We start from the raw sequence: 23,453 nt of genomic DNA on the forward strand, positions 1-23,453 counted from the left end.
TTAAATGAACAATATACTAAATGCTAAAGATGTAAGCAATATTATACAAGATGTCTCTTCTCTTTGTGTGTTTTACATTAAAGACTTTAAAATGTGATTTAGACCTCAACATTTGAGAAGAGGAAAGGGAAAAAAATCGTGCAGTGAGAATTAAAGAATATGAAAATAAAGTGGTGATTTAATTGACTGTGTATATATAATACCATTTTAGTGCTGCCAAGCTGTGTCTTCTTGGATTTCAGATGCTACATGGATAGGTACAGTGTACCCTATGTCTAACCAGCCTGATAATTCAATGAGAATCTCCTCTTACTGTAACAAGGAGGATTTGCCACTTCTCCTACATCAAATGTGTTTTTTGTCCCCCAACTCTGTTGCAGAAATGTAGCATTAGAAGCCTTGTTTCTGGGCTTGGACCATACACTTAGAGACCACCTTCAGGCTCCTGACAGCCTGTGGAGTAGAAGAACCTCTCCTGTGGTGGGGATGGGTGATCTTCCATTGTGGGCTTGGGTTGGGTTGATAAACCTTGAGATCTCATAATTTCTTGTGTTTCACTTTATGTTGGATGGCTCCAACAGTCATGGGCTAGCCCAACTGAATTTCTCTTATGTCCTAGCCAAAAGTAGGAAAACTTCAGTGAGACAATCTAATTTGCATAGGCTTTCTTTCTTGGTATGAAATAAGATCCATGGTACTGTGGCAAATGCTAATGCCTGTCCTCTTCTAGAGGAGTAACAGTGGTTCATTTAACCTTCTCTGCTTTCATTAGAGTTATACCTGACAGCAAATTCTTGTTTCTCAGCCTACTGTGAGCTTTGTATTACTGGCACACACCTTTCTTCCCTTGTCCTGTTCTTCAAAAATGGCGTGATTGTTCTCTTTATTCTCCCTTGGTGATGTCTTTTATGTAGTCTTTATAGTTTTTGTAGGTCCAGGACTGGAGCTTTGGTGTAGCGCTGTCTCATAGTGGTGCTGGCAAGCTTCTGCTTCTTAACAAAGAGGCATGGAATGAAGGCAGCTAGCCCAAACTGCATTCCTTTCCTACATGGTACTCCACTGGGATGGGTGACCTTAAGCACATGTCAGCTTCTGTTGAAGATGGCTACTGGGTTTCACCTAGACCTTTAAATCTGCCTTCTGGTTTCTTCCCCAAAATTATTCGTGTCAAGGGTTGGAAGTACTCTGTCATGCACTTCTCAAATCTAGTTAAAGTATGAAAACATGTAGGTCACCTCCTTGGTTCTTTGCTTTCAAAAACAGAAAGGGGGAAATTACAGGCCATTTCTTACTGGAGTTTTTGAAATGCATCTCTGGCTACAGAATAAACAAATTTTGTTTGGGGGCTGTTGCAGCATATTCTTAAACAGTATCCATAGCATTACTGCAAATGTATCTGGTTTACATTTTAGAACAATTTGCATGCCCTCAGTATATATGCCGATGTACAATACGAGATACTGTGTGTTCCAGGAGAAGTACCTCAGTGGTTATTTCCTTGACACAGAGGTCCTATCTGCAAGTAGTTGGCCTGTTGCTTTGGAATTTCCCTCTGCAGGGTTGTCTGCAGTCACTGCCAAGGGGGCAGGGAAAAATCAAGGTTACCGACGGAATTATTCCAGATGTTATTCCATATACTTTGTCCTGCCTTCTCTTTCTTATTCTAGCATTAGTAATTATGTACAAAGTAATTATGTGCAAAGAGATGAGTTTTTTGTTTCCCATATTTTGGTTGTGCTTTGCTATGGGTACTGTGTGTGTATTGCATAGGTACTGCTGGTTAAGAAATCAGATCAAGAAGTAGGTATGAAATCCCAGTGGAATGTGCATGGGGGTAATGTGTTGAAACATTTCCTTTACTGCAAGACAAGAAAATTACAGTTTCTAGAAAATATAAGTGGGAAGGTAGGAAAAAATGACTGTCTGTAATCTGTAATTTTTGGTTTGAATCACTTCTTTGAACTGTACAGAACAATCATAGCTTTTTTGCAGACAGACAGGACAAATAATGTGCTATGAAAACTGCTAGGGCAATAGGTGGGCAATGTCAAGGGTTTCTGGAGTGTAAAGAAGTCATATTGAGGGTATTTTGACAACTTGATAACTAACTGTGGTTGTCATCAGTTTTAACTCTGTAACTGATGTTTTCTACCTAATGTTTAACGTGTGTGGCCAATGATAACTGATGTTCTGAGTTCCAGTTCTGTTAACTTAATTTGGATAGTGTGGAAGAGACAACAAGAATTTCCTCTCCCTCTCTCACATTTATGTATTTATAATACATTACTACATTACTTAAATGTAGTCTGTGTTGGAAGTCTAACAAAAAAAGAAAAGCTGTTATGTAGGACAAATTCCCAGATTTCTGGATTGCTGTCTGTCTGTCTTGACTTTCGGCATACCGTAACCACAAATCAAAATAGACACATCCTGGTTTCTCATATTGGAATAGCAGTGAAATTAAAGCACTTTTCAGGCTAAAGGACCCCAGAAGAGATACTAACAATTTCAGGGAGTGGTTAGGAGTAAAACCCATGGAATTAAGTCTGTGAAAAGTTCTGTGCAATGTAATAGTCACCATCATTTCTAACCTGGTAGGTTGTATTTCCAGTTTCACAGTAACGCAGTCAAAGACGGTGTAAGATGTCTTACGATCAGACCCTTCTGTAAAACAAAATCTAAAATTTTAATATTTTTATCCCTTATCAGTTTGTCCAGAATTCAGTAGCTGCCATGAATTAAAATCCTGTGTGTGGTGGCAGTGTTTATAGTTAATTAATTTAAACATCACATTTGGAATTACTGGGTTGATGTCTGAGGCATTGGTTCTACGTACCAGGTTATGTAGAATGGCAAAAATATAATGACAGTTCCTAAAATGTGTGAAATAAAAATTTTTAAAAGTTACTTTAATTTTATATAGTGGTTCTTACTATACCTAATACAGATGCTATACTGTATTATATATGTATATACTATACTAATACAGAGGAGGAGAGGGTGTGTATTATTACATAAAGTGAGTCCATAGCCTTTTCATTGTATTGGCCAAATAAACTAGAATCCTACGTGACTTCTGAACAAAGGTAATAGGAACAGTTGGCTGCCTATTTGGCACTACAGGTAATTCTAAGAATGAAAGTTGTTCTCCATTAATTGGTGGTTGCTTGTGCTGAATCTCCTGAAAGTTTCAATAGCTGATGTTTTAAATTCAAAGGCTAAGTGTGTGATGATGAGATGTGCAGATACTGTTCACATTTCACCTTCTTAGGGTTCTAGGTCAGGAGCTCCTAATTGGACCACCTCTTCTTAATCCATGGTGAGGGTCAAAGCCTATTCAATTTTGTTGGGATAGGTCTGTCACATTTGGTTTGGTTGGGGTTCTTTCGTTGTTTTGGTTTTGGTTTATTTTAATTTTCTGCTGGACTCTGAGGTAATTTATTTGCCTGTTGTTGCAGAAGTAGCCTGAGTTTGGATGACTTACGGTAAGTCTTATCTAACACTCAATAAGTGTTGTGTGTTAGTTATGCTGCATCTCTCATGACTTCATCACACAGCCTTTATTTACCTTTATAACAGTAATAACAGCCTTTATAACAGTAATTAACTGTTCATTTTATTTGTAAAAGACATGAATGTCTTCTCTGGATGCATTTCTCCTCACAAAAAGCTTTACTCCCCATGTCCTCTTCACAAGTGTTTAGAAATTGCTTAATTACTAATTTCACATGTTTGCAATACATTAACATTGTTTGCTGTTAACAGTGTGTCTATTGTCGTTTGTTTTGAAATACATTTTCAGAACTTGAAGGTTTTTTTTTGACTTGTGACTGCTAGGTGCTCCAGAATTTCCTTTACTTTGTGTCGTATTTCATTAAGGTGTTATCCCCTTACGTGCTTGTTTTAGCTTGCAAGCTGTATCCGTGGTGATCATTGTCTAACATCGCATGCAAATATAACCACTTTATGATTTTTAAGCACTCAAACCCAGCAGTTGCCCAAATTACTTCTTTCTGCAGCTTCTCTTGTGACTGTTACAGGTTTGATGGCAACATATGCTATTTTTTATAATTTGCTGTAGCTAGTATGTGACCACTCATTAATGCCTTAGTAGCTGTTCAGTGGTTTGTTTTCTCATTATTCATGCCTCTTTAAATACATGGTATCCAAACTCAGAAAACAATCTTTTCTTTATGGACTTTTCCTTAGAATTTATCAGAGCATCAGTATGACATAGATTGCTCATACTAGCCTTTGGGGTAAATTTTTCAACTTAATTTTTCAGGTTAAGAATCAAGGTTATTAGATGCTTTTATACTTTATGTGCCAGTTCAGCATGTTGAGCTGTAACTTGCTTGATTGTTGAGCAATAAGGAGCTCTTGAGATATAAATGCAGCTCATTGATGTTCAAGTGCAGCAAGATGTGCTCAGCATTTCTCCTAACTGCATGTAGGGATTTTAGTCAGCCAACAGAAGTGGTACTCCAGCTTCACATGCATGTTAATATCTAGCTTGTCTGATACATACAACTGGTCTGGTCCTTCTTGACCCAAAAAGCCTCACAGCATCATTCTTCAGCTGCATAGCCCTGACTCAAGATCACCTGTCAAGATCTGTTCAGTACACTGAATGAGGCAGGCATCCTGTGGGAAAATGATTTTGCAACCATCCATGATTAAAGAATGCCACAGTGCACAGTGGACTACTGCAGTCTTCAGTCTGCAATTCCCTGTTATAGAGTGAACAATAATTGTAATTTTTTTAATGTTAGGTATGTGTTACTTTTGGAATGTTTGAGGAAAAAAGGTAGTGTTCCAACCTCTTGTTGTCACATCATTCTTCAGGAATGTTGGAGTCTGTAGACTCTCCACAGAGGGTCCTGCTGAGAAAGCAACTGTAGAATGATGGTCTAATAATGCTATTATATGGATTAGCACTAGAGGGAGTGGGATATTTTTCCAATGAGTTTTGGACATGTATATTTATATTTATTGACAGTAGCAGAGTTGACAGGTCCTAAAAAAAGTCTGGTCTCTGTTCTAAACTGACTACCTCCCGTTGTCTTTGGTCCTTCATGTCTTGAACCTGCCCTTATCCTAGTCGCCATCTCTTTCCTTCTGCCTAGCCTCAAGGCCTTTCTTCTATTTCTGCTTAGCCAGTGAAGTTATTAGATTTTCATCCTGAAACCTTTTTTTTGTATATATTTTTTTATTGTTCCATTTCTTTGAAATGTCAAGTCATCCTGTTGTCTGTCCATCCATCTCTGCTAACATCCACAGGTTTATTTTCCATGCTCATCCAATGTGATTTGTGCTCAAGGATTTTTACCAAACCAGTCTTGTGTTCTCTCCATATATTGTGGAGAGTGTCTGTGTACCCTCTCATTCAGCAGTGTTTGTTCTGTATTTGTCTCTTCCTGTGCAGAGATTCCCATCCTAGTTTGTCACTTTATACTTGTCTGGTTCAGTGATTGCTTTTTATTCACGTGGCGTAATCTCTGGGCTCTGCACTGGGGCTGGAAGGGTTGGTTCCCAGCTGTCAGGTTGAGTTCTGGGTCAATACAGCTCAGTACAGGCACAAGTGAATGCTGCCTTCACCTGGAGCATGATCAGAGTGGGAAAGAACTGCTTTGAGACTGGAGTCCAAATCACTGACCTTGTGCAAATCAAAGTTTTTGCTCAAACTCTTAAGAACTGCACAAGTTTTTACAGGAGTGATGAGAACTTCCCTCAAGGTCAAGCCAGAGGTCTGAAATATTCCAGAAAAGCTAATTTTGTCTGATTGAGGTTTGTTTTCTAGCCCAGTGCTGAAGCACTTGTACAAGATTCTGGTAGGTCCCCAATGTGAAACAGCTCAGTTCAGCACAACAACATGTAGTAGAAGTTGTTCAAGAATGGAGTAAAATGTTCAAATAAGGATTTAGACTGCAAGCAGCCAAGCAGCCTTGTCTTTGCACAGACGAGATAATTAGGATAGATGGTGCCAGTCTGCTTTGGAGCTGATGATTATATGAGATAGAAAAAGCAAAAGATTTGGAAAAGCAGTGGGTTATTTATGCAACTTTAGTCATGTACACAGTCTGTGTAAAATTATAAACAGGAAGCTTATTAGTAACATGCAGATGCACGTTTGGAGTCAGCAGTTGATGTCTGCACGGTTTTATGGATGATGAAAATGCTTTACCTGCTGATTGCTGCTGTTCTCTTTGTACTCCCTTCTAGTAGTCAATAGTTTCTTGTTTTAAAGGAAAAGAAACAGGATTTTTTTGTCCTCTAAAGTACTGATTGTTCGTCCTCTAAAGTACTGATTGTTCATCTAATATCAGTCTATAAATTTGTTTTGAATGATTCTGCAGTTCACTGTATTGATTTTTAACTTGTCTCTCAACTGTGTATATTGAATCACCATAAGTAACCTCAGGCTGATTTCAGCTGAAACATTTTTCTTTCCAGAATTACTAGCACTTCTATGGAAGAAGTAATCATCAGTGTCAGGACTTGTGTAAGGGCATAAGAATAATAAAAAAATCTGTTCCCTCAGTAAGGGGTGTGCTTACTGCCCAAGTATCTTTTTTTTCCTGTACCTGGTTTGTTGGTTTTTGGATGCTTTTCCATAAGTGGCAAGACTTTAAAAACTCTTCATCTTTTAGTTGGACTGGCTCTTCAAGCCAAGGTTCTTCAGTTGCATCTGTTTTCTCTCATGCTCAGTCTTGCTCCTTGCGCATTCCTTTTGTCTGTCTCTACTGCTTAAAAACTGAGATCTATCTTGAATGATATGTGCTTGTAAAATTCCTTTAAAAAAATGCATCTACGCTTGGCAGAAAGATAAATATTTAAATGTGAGTGCATGGAAAAGGACAAAGTTAATGACCTATTTGATGTGCCTGCCTGTAGCAATTCCACAGTTTCTGCTGTCGAAACAAAGTTGTTTTACCTAGCTAATTGTTTATTCTGTGTCATGAATTACTAGGATACTTATTGTAAGAGTTTACTTGTGGTTAAGCATTTGGGAATCCCGTGTCTCATAAAAGTGTATTCAAGAAGTTTTGCTGATTGATCAGAGAACAGATTTACCATAAATTAATTTTAATTAAGTGGAACTGTAAATATATTGTCTACCTGTTTATAGAGTTGTTTCTCTTATCTGCAAGTGGTGTGCAACAGCATAATGAGCAGCTGTGTAATAATATGCCTTGTGTTGTGAACTGTGGCTTCTGTAATCCTAGGACCACACAGAAGAGAGGAGAATCATTTGGAATCAGCAAAATAGGGAACAAAATAAAAGGTGTATTCAAGAGTTCTGCAATGGAAGGAGCTATGTTGCCTAACTATAACTTAAATGAAGGAGAAGATGACTTTGTGAGTAAAACCATTAAACTTTGTTGGGCTTGGATTTTTCTTATCTCCTTTGCCCCGTTGAAAATGTTGCATTTCTTCTGTCTTGACTGCACAGTTTTCATGTGCTGGCTTCTGATTAAGTTGCCTTATCTTCCCTGTATTCATTCATGTGCCAAGGGAATATCCCCAGTTTGTGTGCTTCTGAGCTTATTGCTTTAGTATGGAGAAGTACCAAAAGTAGCAGTGTCAGGTATTTTTGTAAGCAATGACTTGTTCTGTAATTCTGGGTAGTAAAGCATGCATAGGACTGCATGCATGGCTCTTCATCTGCAGCCTGCCACAAGACCTTAAAACCATAAATAATGTAGTGGAGAAATTGCTGTCGAGTTGGTCTGTGATGCAGCATTTTCTCAGTAGATCAGGAGCCAACAGTCCTTTCTCATTTGTCTTGGGTGTCTCCCTCAGTTAATGTTTTTCTTCCATGCTAAACAGCCAGGAATAGAGCCAATGGTAGAATTTACTGTGTGGGACATTGTTACCTGAAGCACAGTTGGGAGACAAATGGAAAATTTTAAAAAGGGAAGAGGAGGGAGTTGGTTAGAAGCAGAGGTAGACTGTACCAATTAAAACAGAACTGGAGATCTCTGTTTGAATCCTTACAGATTGAAGAAGGTGTTATGGTAATGGAAGATGATTCTCCTGAGGAGGCTGTTACCACCCCAAATACACCCCGCAACCTTGCAGCATGGAAAATCAGCATCCCATATGTAGATTTTTTTGATGATCCCTCCTTGGAAAGAAAAGACAGAAAGGAGAGAATTCCTGTATTCTGCATTGATGTAGAGAGAAATGATAGAAGGGCAGGTATGCAATGTTGGGGATAAATAAAGCATCATTTGAAAGTGAACCCAGAATATTCTAGTGTGCTGTATTCTGATGGCTCTTGCAGTGTGTTTTGTATATGCATTCTTCTGATTCCAAAATAATGGCTTGAAAGTTCTGAGGAAATGAGTTTGAGAGATAAATGATCACATTTAGCGTTTGCAAGTTGAGAACTGACTCCTCAGCATGAATCAGTTCTATTTAGACTTCTTGGCAAAATTTGAAATGTTCTCTTTCCAAAAATACTTACCTTAAAATTCATATTAATAAACACCTGGCATATTATTTTTTTACCAACTCTGAACTTTGGAATAATGAACAACAAATAAGTTTTTATATAACCTTAAAATTAGTTCTTAGGAAATGAAAATGTTTGTTTATTAGGAACCATCATGGCTTGCCATTAGTTTATCAGTATCTAGGTAGCAATACATCCATATGGAGTGGGGGAAAACAGCATTATCCTAAGTCTGCATGGATTTGTGTTAGTGAGAGTAATACTTCCACAATGAGCAGAAAGTGTTTAAGAGGCATTTAGTGATATCTGCAGTGATAGGATTAAGAACGATCAGCATTCAAGCTGATGGTGCAGAGGACTATATTCAACAAGTACTATTTCTGTAAGTCATTTGGTTAAAAGTTGGAAAATAGATCTCATACAGCCAGCCATCATGAATGTTGAAGTTATGGTGCAGTCCATTGTTTGGATTGTAGGGATCCCATAAATGAGGTGATAATTTCCTTGCTAGTACCATATCTGTCTACCAGTTAGCATTTTACTGTAACGCTAAAAGTACCATAAAGTTTATGTTACTACAATGGGGGGGTTAATGTCATTGAGGTTTTTTTATATAATCCAGCATATCTTTGCTGTTGCTAATTTGTCTCTCAGGTGGTATAAAACCTGGTTTATTTTTAACTCTTTTTTCTTCTCCAGTTGGACATGAACCTGAACACTGGTCTGTCTACAGGAGGTATCTTGAATTTTATGTGCTTGAATCAAAGCTTACAGAATTTCATGGTATGTTCTCCACCATTTTCCCCCTGCTCTGATTATCATTTATTACTTAGCTGAAATAGTAAAATCAGTGTTTACTGCATTTCAAGAATAATTTAATCTCCTTGATATCTTTATTAGGTACATTTCCTGATGCTCAGCTTCCCTCAAAGAGGATCATTGGCCCCAAGAACTATGAGTTCTTAAAATCCAAGAGAGAGGAGTTTCAGGAATATCTGCAGGTATCAAACAAACATTTGGAGCAAAGAATATTCTAATACTAATGATATAAAACTAATAAAAGAATATCTGGGGTTTTTTTGTTTGTTTCTAAGTAACTTTATAGTTAGAGAAGGGATTCAAGTGGGCAATGTTAAAGTTTCACATGACTGAGAACAGAAATCTCTTGCAAATGACAATATCTGTGGCAGTATAATGCTTTTTGAATATCTTTTTGCTGTACAGAAACTGATTTTTAAAGATGAGTTTTAAAGTAATTATACTTCTTTTGTTCCTTCTGTCTCAAAGAAACTTCTGCAACATCCAGAACTAAGTAACAGCCAGCTTTTAGCTGACTTCCTATCCCCTAATGGAGGAGAAACTCAGTTTCTTGATAAAATGTTGCCTGATGTGAATCTTGGTATGTAATATGCTACTTGTTTATGCTGACAAATAGTAATGCCGTGGATGCTGTGATCGAATTCTGTGATTCTCTGAATGACAGTAGTAATTCATAGATAATTCTTGTGGATGTAGGAAATAAGAACTCTTCTCCTTCACAGCCCTTAAAATCATAGCTCAGCAAGCAAGACATGCTGATACTTCTTCCTTGAAAAAAAAAGACATTTTGAAATTTTGGAAAAAAATGTTTAAGTGGTTGCTTTTGAATTTTTGTGTCAGCAAGCAAGATGGTAAGGTTTCTCTTAATAAATCTCATAGTTCAAGAAAATTTATGGTATTGTCACAAGTCAAGTCTGGGTGCATCTGTCATTGTTTGCAGATGAGGTGGCATAAACAATTATAAAACTACCTTTGGATTTTAATTTATTAAAATCTGCTTATTCTGAAAACTACAATATTTGATGTTTCTAGTATTAGATGGTGGGAAGATCTTCTCTAACATGAGCTGCTTAATGGAATTTGAGGCATCAGTGTGTGTGATACAGGCAGGTCAAATGGAAATTGAGAAGTTGAGAAGTTCTAATGTCTAATGACAGTAGTTCATAATGTGACACTTTACCGTGTTGTAAATCAAGTCCCTCCTGATGGGAGAGAATTTGCTGAAAGTTCTTGCAAGGAGTTTCAAAGATAAACTGAGATGTCTCTTTTAGTTTCAATGCTTCCAGATAGTTGTTTATTAAGTCTTATCAGAGGAACAGAGCCACTAGTGTGACCCCGGTACAGCATAGAAGGAGGAAAAGTAGGAGTGAGAGCTGATTATCAAGATTTACACAGCCTTTTAAAGATATTTTAACCAATAGTTACTAAAAACGTACATTATTTTCACTTTCCTACCAATTATTCAGTAACACTGGCAGGACCTGTGGAATTCTCTATCCAATCATTCCAAACTACTTTTACTGCAGAATATGGAGTAGGAGAAGAAGGTTTAGAGAACAACAACAATCCTCCATTTTGATATTTTTTACTCTTATCTATGTACTACAAAGAGAAGCCCAAAACCTCTAAATTTTTCACCCTGTGACAATCTTACATAGTAGTCTATCATCTAATTTACACCACTGTATTTTCTAGTTCTTGTCTGACTGTTGGTAATTTTTTCCAAGGTTTGAAGCTAAAACAGTGTTGTTCAGGGGGGTAAGAACCCTTAAAAACAAGCAGAGAAATATTCTCGGCACTCTGGGTTCCTACAATAATGAATCAGAAAAGCTGTAGTGTGTAGACTGTAGTGTGACTTGGCTGCAGTGCAGCTGTCTCAGAATAGTGGGCCTGAGCTGGTCAGGTGAACCTCATGGCCTTTCTGTCTTCATGTCTTGTGCCACTTGTGGCTGTGGTCCCAGAAAGCCGCAGATGTCTGAACTGCGCCGCTGCATTTCTGCGGCCCCCGGTCGCGGCGTGGTCCTGCTGGGACAGCCCTTCTCTTAGCCTGCCTTATAGCTGTTGAATGAGGTTTCTGTTCTCAGCCTCCAGTCAAAAGGTTTTGTTTTGATTTCAGATCTTCCTTCTAGATCCAACCGTACCCTTAAAACAAGCTTATAATTACAGTGTTTGCTGTAATACATTTCCTGTCTGAGACTGTGCTTCACTTCCATAATGAGCATTATAACAAGTCCTGGCATTTCAGTAGGTCTGTTTGTGAGGATGAGTGTTTTTATTACTGTCATTTGATCATTGAACATACTTTCCCATCTAAATTCCAAATTTAATGACATGTAGATAAGAAAAATATTACTATAACTGTAGTGCTAAAAATAAAACTAGTCCTAGACACTTTCATTTTTCATCATTCAAAGTTACTGTGCCATATCCTGATAGCCTTATCAGGACACAAGAGCTGATCTTTAGGGCCACAGCTGTAACCTGTCCAATTTAGAAAATTCTACTCACCAGGGTTTTTGAGGCTGGTTCCCCCCAGAAACTCTCCAGATTTGCTGATTTTTCCACAGAAAGAGGAGAATTTGAGTTACCTTGATATCTTCTTTGATAAGTGTTTATGATTTTATGACTAACTTAAATACAGGGAATTTTGCCTGTACCAGTGCTGTAGCAGCACTGCTATTACAGTGCTAGAGCTATTTATGGTTAAGGTCTAGAGGAGCTAAAAGGTAGATCTACAGTACTTTATTGTGGGTTTTTAAAAAAGTGTTCAGATAATAATCTGTATATTTTTAAGTATCTTTTCTTGAAGACTAGTAATCACTAGGTTACAAGCTGGTTATGTGCAAGACTAATTTCATAGGGTTTTGTGCCAAATCAAAAAAAACAAACAGATTTTTAAAAATGCTTTTATTAAATAACTACCAGAAATGAGTACATAAAATCTAGCAGAGCAAAATGTCTTTCAAATCAGACACTGATAACAAAGTTTTTGTTTGTTTGTTTGTTTTTAATTGTAGGTAAAATCATAAAATCTGTTCCAGGAAAGCTGATGAAAGAGGTAAGTTTTTCAGGTTGCCAATATCTTAACTTCACTAGCTAATTTTATGAGATTACTAAATTACAGACTAATCAAAACTTTGTTGGAAAATTCTTTTTTGTTGTTGTTTTTGTTTTCATTTTCCTATAATTATGCAAGTGACAGGTCACTCATATCTTTTTTTCAGAAAGGTCAGCATTTGGAACCATTCATCATGAATTTTATCAACTCCTGTGAATCTCCCAAGCCTAAACCAAGCAGGCCTGAACTTACCATTTTGAGTCCCACTTCTGAAAATAACAAGAAGGTACAGTAAGTCATCTTCCTTTCCCATTTTGCAGAAGTGGAGAAAACTGACTGTACACTTTGTCTCGTACTAGAGAGCTGTCTTAGAACTCATTAACTAAAATTATTTGAGATAAAGCCAAGCTGGAAAATGCTGTCTAGAAATGCAGGCACTGAGGGTGTTCAGTCCAAAGGCCAGACCAAAGGTAGACTGCAAGAACACACTTTCCTATTCCCCAGATATGTGTGGCATAGACTTGAGCTGTTCAGTTCTGCACTTTCACTTCTGATGTGAGACGTGACATCTTTGTGCAGATGTGCAGCCTTCCAGTTCCTGAGGGAAGCCTACAAGAAAGATGGAGCAGGACTTTTACAAGAGCAGTTAGTGACCAGACAAAGGGAAATGGAACTGAAAGTAGGTTTAGATTAGATGTTAGGAAAAAATGTGTAACTGTGAGGGTGGTCAGCTGCTGGTGCAGGTTACCCAGAGAGGCTGTGGATTCCTCATCTCTGGAAGTATTTAATGCCAGATTGGATGGAGCTCTGAGCAACCTGGTCTAATGAAAGGTGTCCCTGCCTGTGGCAGGGGGTTTGGGACTAGATGATCTTTGAGGTCCCTTCCAACCCAGGCCATTCTGTTATTCTGTGCTGTAAGTGCTGTGTAGTAGCCAGGCACATCACTCCTGGTGATGGAGGTGAATGCCAAATGTCTGTACCAGGACTATGTGAGCTGCTTGTATGGACTCCATGCAGAGATCTGGCAGGCAGCCAAAGAGACAGAAGGTTAGCACTTCCTGAGGGCCCATCTGTGAGAAGAATATGTTATCTCACAGCAAGAGAGTTCTTCAATTTTTTGGTAAATGGTAGTCAATTTCCAGCTTATGCTTGTATTGCCACAGTGTTCTCATGTATCTTTTCTGACACAGGTATGTTTATTTCAGTTTCAACATATTGGACTCTGCTGAGATAACAATGCACATTCCCCGGTGCTTGTGCTGCCATGAGTAGGGTACACACAGGCTCCTCTTCCTCAGCAGGCTGAATAAGAAATGCTTGGAGATCTGTCTGAGCAGGCCCAGTCAGAAATGTGCCTAATGCTCTGACAGATCTGCATCCTCCTTCCTTTTGAATATGCCTGGTGCGTGTGTATGTTTGTCTGTTTTAAATATTGGTGGAAAGACTTCCAGTTAAAAATGCCCAATGAACGTGGGTAGTCAACCCTAGTATAACTGGGAGCAATTGGATTTCATCCTGTGTCAGATCCTCTAGAGTAAGAGTTACTAACCTGCCTGGTTAAAAAAAAGCAAGTGAACAAAAACCTCTGCTTCCCCCTCCTAGGGGCACTAGCAGGATTTCTGGCCATGTTTCTATTCTGAAGGTCTGTAAGCAGCTTGATCATCTTCTGAACATACTTCTGTCAGACTTGCTATAATAGGTCAGGACTTCTCAGCTGATGCAGACTTTGCAAAATATGCCAATAAAGGCATTGTTCTGCTGGCTTGTGATGGCCTGCCAACAGCAATAAAAGCTGCTTTTGGAACACCAGCAGCATAATATATGCTTTTGAGTAGCTACTTGGAGGAAGATGTGGTCGCCAGCACTGACGGATGTGATTCAGACACTGCATACAATCTTTCTTCTTACCACTTTGGTATAGTCCTCTCTACTTTTTAAGTGAGCAGGAAGAACAGGGGAGAGGTTTAAGCCTCTGGCTGTAGATATTGTTCATAGTCATGGTATTGTAGAGTTCATACCTGTGCTGGAATGTATTGGGTGTATGTTTGCATATGCACTCACCATTGAGTGACTTTTTTTTTCTCCTGTGAGGCACTTAATGTGAGCATTCACGCTTCCTTTGCTTGCTTTTCCCAAGCAAAGCCTGTTGTACAAGGGATTACTTTGGTCTTTTTCTTAATACAGGCCATTTATCTTTCACTGACTTCATGATCTTGACTCCCATTGTTAATCAACACAAATTAATGGAATTTCCTCATTGTGAGCCTTTTAAGAATATTTACATGGTTATAATCATAGTTACTGTTTAATCTTAAAGATACAAATAATGATAGCATTGAGGTTTGTGTTGTTAATCTCAAATACTAACATGCAGACAAACATCTAAAACAATCCTGTGCTTATCTGAATTGTGAGTATAATCTCAACTTCTGTGCTAGATAACCAGTTGAGTGTTTTTCACTTGAATTTCTTCTAAGCCAAGGTTCTGGAAAGTGTAAACATGGAAGTAGAAGTGTAATGCCATTTTGTATTACAGCTGCTGCAGTGCATTGTAGATTTCATTCTGAAATGCTTTCAAAGTGTGACTCCGATTGAGGAACCCTTACTATTTAAGGTGCAACACAGATTGTCCCTGTATGGTGGTACATACAGTATTCAGAAGATGCTGCTTCTGGTTTGGGGTGAAAGTAAAAAGTCAAAAAGCTTTGCCCTAATCTGGCCTTCATGTTTGATTTTTTTATAGGTTACCTACCAGATTGCTGTTAATGATTTAGTTTGGCCTCCAGGCACTCCTCTGAACCCATGTCTGCATTGCACAATAGGCTGCTTTAAGTTGGCTCAGTGTGTATCACCTTCGTCAGGTCGTGGGATGTATCTAAAAAATAAAGAAGGCTCTTGTTTAAGTTACAATACTGCAGCTAAGGTTTTTCCTGCTGTTCTGGTTTCAGTATTAAGGAGGATGTAGACTTCAGTTTATACAGGGTTTCTAGAACAACATACCAGGGACACTTCCATACAGTAGGTGTGAATAATTATGTGTTCTTTTTAGGTTTGTTACATTCCTGGATACCAGTCACCCACCAGTGCATTAACTATATTTGCCCTTTTATGTAATTTATGTAATAACTTGCTGTTGTTTAGTTTGAGTGAACCTTGAGAAGGTAATACCAGCAGCTCAACACTTAAAAAAAGAGAGGGCCTGAAGGAGTACAGGTCAAAAACCACTCTTGCCAGATGTCCTGATGTAATTTTTCCTAAGGGTGCAGAGCATTCTGTTTAGAGACTTGCATGATTTAGAGATAGTTGTGATTTGCATGTCTTAAGGCTTTATTTATTTTGGGGAGAATTGCTGTACAGAAAGTGAATTACATATAAGCAAATTACTTCCTGTTCCTTCGAACTAATTTTAATTAGAGGTAAAAAAAACCTTCTGTGAGTGGCAATCACCTCAGCCTAGGCAATTCTATGATTATGTTACATTTGCTTCTAGTTCTAGGATTTTTTTTAGAACCTTGGCATAAACTTTTGAACTTTCTTTTCATAATACAGTGTATTTAGTATAAATCTTATTTTATATCTAGATTAACTATTTTAGGGGTAAGTTAATTTAAAATAAACTGTTAGCGGGGATTGCTAGGTACTAAACATGGAGAGCATCAGGATTTAGAGATCTTCCTTTCCCTCTGCTGGGATTCACAGACTCAGGGGCAGGGGAGGCACAGACTACTGCCTAGGTGGCTTGGGACCCCTTTTTTGGTGTGCAGGGAAGAGTCTCTTGGGGTTTTGAAAGAATTGGAGTATCTTTTCAGAAAGAACCAAAGGCAAGGAAATAGAGGGATCAGAGAGGAAGGTGATGACATAGGAAAATAGAAGGCTAAAGGAATATAATTGATAAATGGAAAGAAACCCAAATGTTTAGTAACTTACAAAGAGTCATGAAGTTTTACTATAAATAATTAAGCTGGCAAGGGAAAAAGATACTTCTTTATGTAAAAAACTTGTATATTTTGTCCAGAAACCGTTGTATTTATTTCATAGTGGAAGCCAACAGGAACTTTTAGGAATACTTTAATCTTATAGGCTTCCCTTGTGATTTAAGGCAAACAAACTCCATATCCTTTTAATCCCTCATTTTCAGAACAGGGTGCATCAAGGAAATCAGAGCCTGTGGTAAAAGTCTAGATGTATACAATCATATAATTGTTTAGGTTGGAAGAAGGTAGCAGGAGCAAAAAGCTCATGAATTAATGTCTCAGTGCTGATTTGTTCTGAACTCAGGTGTTTTGGTTGTTGTGTATCTTGGCAACATGTGATGTTCTCTTTAGTGCAAATGAAGAATTTGAAAAAAAAAAACCAGAAACAATGAAACAAATCAACGCCCCTGATAAGTTCTTTAGAAGCTCTGGAAAAAAGCTACTTCTTTAAAAAGAAACCAACCCAGAGAACTGGTGGCTATCCATCTGCTTTTGAATGCAATGATTTCAGTCTTATGTTTCTGTTTTTAGCTTTTTAATGATTTATTCAAGAATAATGCAAACCGGTCTGAGAATACAGAAAGACGACAAAATCAGAACTACTTCATGGAAATGATGACTGTAGAAGGAGTCTATGACTACTTAATGTATGTTGGTAAGAAGTGATTTCTCTTAATTATTCATATACTTCATGCCAAACATGAAGTTCACAGTCTCTGGTAAGAAATGAAATTCTATTGTAGCACTGATCTGTAACTCAGCACTTTCAAGTTAATATACATCTTAATAACACGGTCATTCTGTAGAAGACTTTATTGTGGTGCTAAAATGTCATTTATCATTCATCATTGCTTAGTTGCTTTGTTATGTCTCCTCCTTTCTGCACCTCTTACTACCTTATGAGAGTAGGTCCTGTCCCTTTTCTCAGGTCTGCCCAGGCTGCTTGTAGACTCTGGGAACTGGAATTGTTACCTTAATAGAAATAGCTAAAGAAGTATTTGATAAGCACTGTGGAGAATACCAGTATTTTCAGTGCTGCACTAACAAAACTGAAATACTCTTTTCTTGCTTGCAATCTTTTTTTTTCTTTTCTTTTGGATAAATGATTCTTTTATCATGAATATTAGGAGAACCTCATATATGTTACTACTCACAGATGTTGCTGTGACTTTGCAGGTAGGGTAGTTTTCCGCATTCCTGACTGGCTGCATCATCTCTTGATGGGAGGAAGAATTCTCTTCAAAAATACATTGGAACTGTACACAGACTATTACTTGCATAACAAGTTAGAACAGCTATTTGAGGAGCACCGGTTGGTTTCTCTGATAACACTGCTGAGAGGTTAGTAATAGTTACATCTTTGATGAAAAAATACTGCTTTAGTCTGGTGTTTGAAATCCCTTCTGTGAAGTTTCTGAGTGCTAAACCTTGGAATGCTTGACTAATGCTGGTGGAGTATTAAAAATCAAGTGGGCCTGGACTAACTTCAAAGCTTGTTATGGAAAGCTGTTGAGTCACCTGTTTGTCAGTGATGGTTACAGAAAAACAAAGTATTATGAATAGTAATTTGATGAGGTGTGCGAGGAGAAGAAGAAAAACAATAAAGGTGGTTTAGTGTATCAATGCAAATGTTTCGTGAAGTCTTTAAGTTACTTCACTTGTGTGCTACATCAGCCTTTTACTGTTAATTTTTTGGCTCCCTGTGTTGTGGTGGGCTCTTGAGAGGACTTGAGTGTTCCTGACATTCAAATAAGGGAAGGGGTGAGAGACTGAAAAAAAATTTTAAATTACTTCACAACTGTAGAGTATTATCTGACTGCAGTCTGATCCAAACAATGCATCTGGCCAAAACTCTGGAGTCAAGACAGCTCTGTCCTTACCAAACCAAAAATGAAGCTTGTGAAAGGCAAAAAAAGGGTGCAGTAAGACTTTGAGCCTAAAACCAAAACTGAGCGCCTGTTATTTCTGATGAATAGCAATTTTTGCTTTCTCATTCATAGGTAAATTTTAAGTTTTTGACAGTTCCAGACAGTGTTTTAGCACAAGGTGTAAGTGCTGCTTGTAGTTTTGAAAGCATAAGGGAAATTGTAAGTAAGGAGATCGTAACTAACCTAAAGTAGAATTGATCCAAACTTAGAAGAGAATGCTTTAAACTTTGAAAAGATTGGAAAAAGAAAAGTGAAAAGATTGTCCTTCAAACAGGTGGGGTATTCTGGATTTGGTCGGGCTAATGTAAGCAAAAGGTATGATCTGACAAGGCTAGAATTCCCTTCTGATCAACATAATACAGAGAAGAAGTTCAATTTTGAGCCACAATCCAAACCACATTTCTGTGTCAGTGATATGTAGCTGCCTAAAGATGTTTTTTTTCCAATGTGTCTTCACTGCAGATGCAGTGTTCTGTGAGAACACCGAGCCTCGCTCGCTCCAGGACAAACAGAAACGAGCAAAGCAGACTTTTGAAGAAATGATGAGATACATTCCAGGTTCTGTGTTCCATGGCTGCCTGTCTGAGTGTGGTTAATTGTTCAAGCAGATATTTAACCCAAGTATAGTCAAATTATCTTACCAAATCAAATAATGCTTGGGCTGCTGAGATTTGAGTTGACTGGAATACCAGGTGTAAAAACCCAGCAGTTCAGTTTTGTCACTTCAGTGTTGCTGACTAAGGTTGTAGCATAGTGATTAATAAAGACATGGTGATGGAATTCAAGAGCTTTGCACATATACTTAATGGCATAATTTTTTCTCTTTTGAATGTTCCTATGGCTTGTATTTTATCCAGCTGAAAATTGGTTTAAAAAAGACACGTCATGAAGCTGGAAGGTACATCTTGCACTGTCCTTGCACTGTATAAACTAGGAAAGAGGGGCCCATTTAACTGAAAGTAGTTTTAAAAAATCAGCTTGTGGTTTATTAAACAGTGCATTAGAACAATACATTGATACTATAAAAAGTGTAGTAATTACTTAGGTGTGGAGCCCTGAAGGAAAGGGAAGAGAAAAGGATGAACCCGAAGTGTGTTTGTTTTTCCATTTACCATTTGAGACAGAAAAAAATTAGAACTCTTTCTTTAATTTAAACAGTTTTTTTTCTTGTTAATTACTGGAGTTCTATAACTGCATCATAAAGCTGCTTTGCAGTGCTTCCTCATGACTTTTGTATTTGTATTTGTATTTGGTCTAGATTTAATAGGCAAGTGCATTGGGGAAGAGGCTAAATACGAAGGCATCAGGCTTCTGTTTGATGGGCTGCAGCAACCAGTGCTCAACAAACAGGTAACTCATAACGTGACAAACCTTCCTTTTGGCACAGGATTTCCTGAAGTGAATGTTTGGTATAGCAGAGGAGTGAACTGTTGCTCAGAATTAAGAAAAAAAAGCAGTAATTTTGCCATGGAGTGTCCTTAATTTTCTGTATTTTCTTTTAGTTAACTTATGTTCTGCTGGACATCGGGATTCAAGAACTCTTTCCAGAGCTGAGTAAGGTATGTGCTAACTGTTCAAGAACTGCAGAACTCTTCAAGCTGCTGCTGAGTCTGGTCACTGGTGTATTTTTGCTGTTGTTCTCTATTACTAATATTAATTCTAAATTTTGGGGAAAATATATATTTTTCCAATATGCTGAAATAATTGGAATCTGGATTACTGACATTTTGGTTAATTACCTCTTTCCAAATCAGCTCAGGCCCATTTGTTTAGCATGCTGCAAGTCCGAGCTGCCTTTCAGCACACTTGGACAGACCAACCAGCAGTCAGGACCCCTGTTCCTTTCTCTTTGATTGATTTGTCTCCACTCTATTTTATGCAATTCCCAATTTAGGAAGGGAATTCTGCATGCAAAGCTCAGGTCAAGCTGCAGCATTTTTCTTGAGAATATCTGGCAGGAGGATTTCTTACCTCTAATTTGGTCACTGCAATGTTAACTTCAGCTATCCAGATAAAGGAGAAGGCATGTGCACAACAGAAATTGCTATATAAATGTGTATCATTAGGTTTGGGATCCATCTGATATTTGTACTTATGCATATCAAGCCTTCACATATTTTTACATAGTAATTTTAGTTTGGTCTTCATGGTAAGCAGGAGATACTTGCTAGTTAGCTAGTAGAAAAACAAAACCCCAAACAAATGTAAAAATACCCCTCACTTAACAATAAATGTTCATTGCATGACCCCTATGCCTGAGAACTGCAGAGTGCCAGCAGTGATTTGTTTTGCATGGCAAACAGAAACAAATACAAGATATTGGAACAAGCCAGGACACTTCCATTGTTTTCAGTGAAATGAGGCTGGCTCAGCAAGTCTGACCTACTTTGTGCTTCAGCTCTGTAGCTGCCCTCCTCAAGCCAGTGCTCAGACAGCTAAAAACAGGCAAAAGAAGACCCAGCTGACCACGGGAACAAGGAAGTAGCCTGGGAACTTGAGTGCAGAAGAAAAGACCTGACTTAGCCTTGCTGTTTTACTCTGCTGAACAGTTTTGTATGTCAGCAGCTAATTGTATATATGTATTGGAACACTGGTCTTTTCTTCAGTTGATTATGGAAAAAAATGAATGGCATTTAAATAGTCTTTAAAGCACCAGTCAGGCCCAGAGGCTGGTGATCAATGGAATGAAGTCTAGTTGGAGGCAGGCCACTAATGAGGAGTTATCCAAGGGGGGTCAGTTGTGGCTCCAGTCCTGTTTAACATTTTCATTAATGATCTGGATGATGGGACAGAGTGAAAAGCCTGATAATGACACAAAACTGGGAGGAGTGGCTGATACACCAAGAGGGCCATGCAGGTTTCCAAAGGGACCTAAACAGGCTGGAGAAATGGGCTGGCAGGAACCTCGTGACCACCAACAAAGGGAAATGCAAACTCCCTGGGGAAGAGCAGCCCCAGGTGCCAGGATGGGCTGGGCACCAGCCAGGTGGAAAGACACAAAGTTGAGTAAAAGGCTGATGGTATCCTGGGCTGCAATAGGAGCAGTGTTGCCAGCAGGTCAAGGGACATGATGCTGCCTCTTTGGTCAGCATTGGCGAGGCCACACCTGAAGTGCTGAGTCCAGGTCTGGCCTCCCCGGTACAAGAGAGACGTGGACATATGGGAATGAATCCAGTGGAGAGCCACAGGGATGATGAAGGAACTGGAACATATCTCCTATGAGAAGAGGCTAGAGAGCAGGACTGTTCAGCCTGGGGAAGAGAAGGCTCAGAGTGTCTTACTGATCTATGTAAACACCTGAGGGGATGGTGCAAAGAGGCCAGAACCAGTGGTGCCCACTAACAGCACCAGAGGCAACAGGCACAAACTGAAACACCAGGGGTTCCCTCTGAACATCAAGAAACACCTCACTGTGAGGGTGACCAAGCACTGTCACAGGTTGCCCAGGGATGCTGTGGAATGCTCATCCTTGGAGATACTTAAAAGCTGTCTGGACATGATCCTGAGCATCTCTAGGCAGCTCTGCTTGAGGTCTAGACCAGGTGACCTCTGGAGGTACCTTCCAACCCCAACCATGTTGTGATTTCATAACTCCGCATATTTAATGGCATAAAATATTTTTTCTTCAAAAACAAATCAAGGGAAGATTAATGTAAATAAATATCATGTTTTCTGCTTCGTAAGCCATTCTTTTTTCCTGTGTGACCGTGACACTACCCAGCTGCTCTGCACTGTTTCATAGCCACTTGCTGAGGAGGAACCTCTAGTGCCACCTTTGCTCCTGGTGAAAGGGCATAGGTGAGGGGTGGGCTCCCCCTGTCCCCTGTGCCTGAAGCTGATGGGGACAGAGCTAGAGAATCTCCAGCCTAGATTTCAGTACGGGAAAGGAAGATAAATACTTCAGCTGGGAACTTGAGCTATTTCCTTATTTTGGATGTACTGAGGGCAATACAGAACAAAGTGCTGCATCTCTGATGTTTGGCAGTGGGACCTGGTTGTCAGTGTACTAGGACTAAGAGGGGAAATGCAAGGTGGAGAGGGTGTGGGTGGAGAGGTGGCAGTGGTTTTCATCCAGAGCCCTAAAAACATTTTCCCAAAATCACTGCAAACAGATTGTGAAGCCACTTGGAAAGGGAATTGTTTCTTCTAACAACTGCAGGGGGGAAGTTTAAAAGTAATGACTGGTTCTTACTTAGCTCTCCATTGTATTGGGGGAATCAACCCAATGCCTGTTTTCTTTGTTCAGCAGAGACTGGTCCTTTTTGAGTTGCTTCATACCAAAATGTTTTTGTAGTTACAGTGAAGAATGGAAAAATATTTCAGGCCAGTCAGCTTTTAAAGGGGAAACTGAACATCCCAGAAGTTTTGTTTTGAGCACTGCTCCTTTGGCAGGGGAAACAATGATGGGAGAAATGGGAAAATTTTCCTTAGTGAGGGTGTCTGTCTGCTTCCCACTCTTGAGATCTTGAAGGTATTTCCTGCCACACATATCAGTGCGGATATACGCTGGATCACTTGATGTGTGCTGTGTTTGATGGCAGCATCAAGCTCCAAGAGCTGAAAAACTCCTCTGAGATAGTGTACAGCCAGACCCTTGGGAGTCTGTAGACAGGATACAAGGAAAAGGGACATCTGAAAGGGAAGAAGCATTCCTAGCAGAGGAAGGAAAGAAATCCAATTGAAAAAATATCTCTGGAGTACCATTTCCAGAGCAGAAAATTGCTGTGTTAAGAAAACTGTATTTAGCAGTTAGGAATGGGGGAGGTGAGAACTTTTAGAGAAAAAAGAAACAACCTATTTTGAAAAATAGTGTTAAACCCAGTAGCCTTCCTTTCTCTTGACTCTGGTTTCAAGTGGATGTTTCCAGACACCATTAATCATTGCAGCTCAGTTCAGTCATTTCTATGTAAATACACATTTTCGAACTTAATAAGTAAATTTCCCCTTCTTCCTGTTTGACAGGGTCCAAAGGAAGCAAGCTCTGTGTCAAGCTGGATGTGAGTGGACACCCATTAGGATCTGCTGTGCACTCTTGTAATGGACATGTGACATTTTAACATTGCCTTGTATATTTTGTTGTAAATAACATAAAATTTAAGTTCAAAAAACACCTTTATGCAATAAAGACAATAAAATTTAATACCTATTGCAGGTAAATAAAATATCTATACATTTTATTTAAAATTTGTTTTAGCTGTTATCAGTAAAAGTCAAAT

At 38.7% G+C, this 23,453-nt stretch overlaps 1 protein-coding gene across 7 annotated transcripts in view; it reads left to right on the plus strand.

Annotated features, from left to right (window-relative positions):
• The window catches only part of SNX14 (sorting nexin 14), a 46,461-nt gene extending 23,082 nt beyond the window's left edge, over window positions 1–23,379 (plus strand). For 4 of the 7 annotated variants that reach the window (XM_069011213.1, XM_069011206.1, XM_069011211.1 and 1 more), the window contains 14 exons: window positions 3,459–3,485; window positions 7,227–7,359; window positions 8,001–8,202; window positions 9,158–9,241; window positions 9,359–9,459; window positions 9,746–9,857; window positions 12,295–12,335; window positions 12,502–12,621; window positions 16,841–16,964; window positions 17,486–17,650; window positions 18,700–18,795; window positions 19,496–19,587; window positions 19,740–19,796; window positions 23,200–23,379. In XM_069011213.1, coding sequence (XP_068867314.1) covers window positions 3,459–3,485; window positions 7,227–7,359; window positions 8,001–8,202; window positions 9,158–9,241; window positions 9,359–9,459; window positions 9,746–9,857; window positions 12,295–12,335; window positions 12,502–12,621; window positions 16,841–16,964; window positions 17,486–17,650; window positions 18,700–18,795; window positions 19,496–19,587; window positions 19,740–19,796; window positions 23,200–23,238 — 1,393 coding nt within the window. In that variant the 3' untranslated portion in view covers window positions 23,239–23,379. The remainder of the gene's footprint in view (window positions 1–3,458; window positions 3,486–7,226; window positions 7,360–8,000; window positions 8,203–9,157; window positions 9,242–9,358; window positions 9,460–9,745; window positions 9,858–12,294; window positions 12,336–12,501; window positions 12,622–16,840; window positions 16,965–17,485; window positions 17,651–18,699; window positions 18,796–19,495; window positions 19,588–19,739; window positions 19,797–23,199) is intronic. The other 3 variants (XM_069011207.1, XM_069011208.1, XM_069011210.1) reach the window with 2 other exon arrangements.
• Window positions 23,380–23,453: the final 74 nt, after the last annotated feature.

This window comes from Aphelocoma coerulescens, chromosome 3 (genome assembly GCF_041296385.1).
Source record: "Aphelocoma coerulescens isolate FSJ_1873_10779 chromosome 3, UR_Acoe_1.0, whole genome shotgun sequence".
In the NCBI taxonomy this organism is placed as follows: domain Eukaryota; kingdom Metazoa; phylum Chordata; class Aves; order Passeriformes; family Corvidae; genus Aphelocoma; species Aphelocoma coerulescens.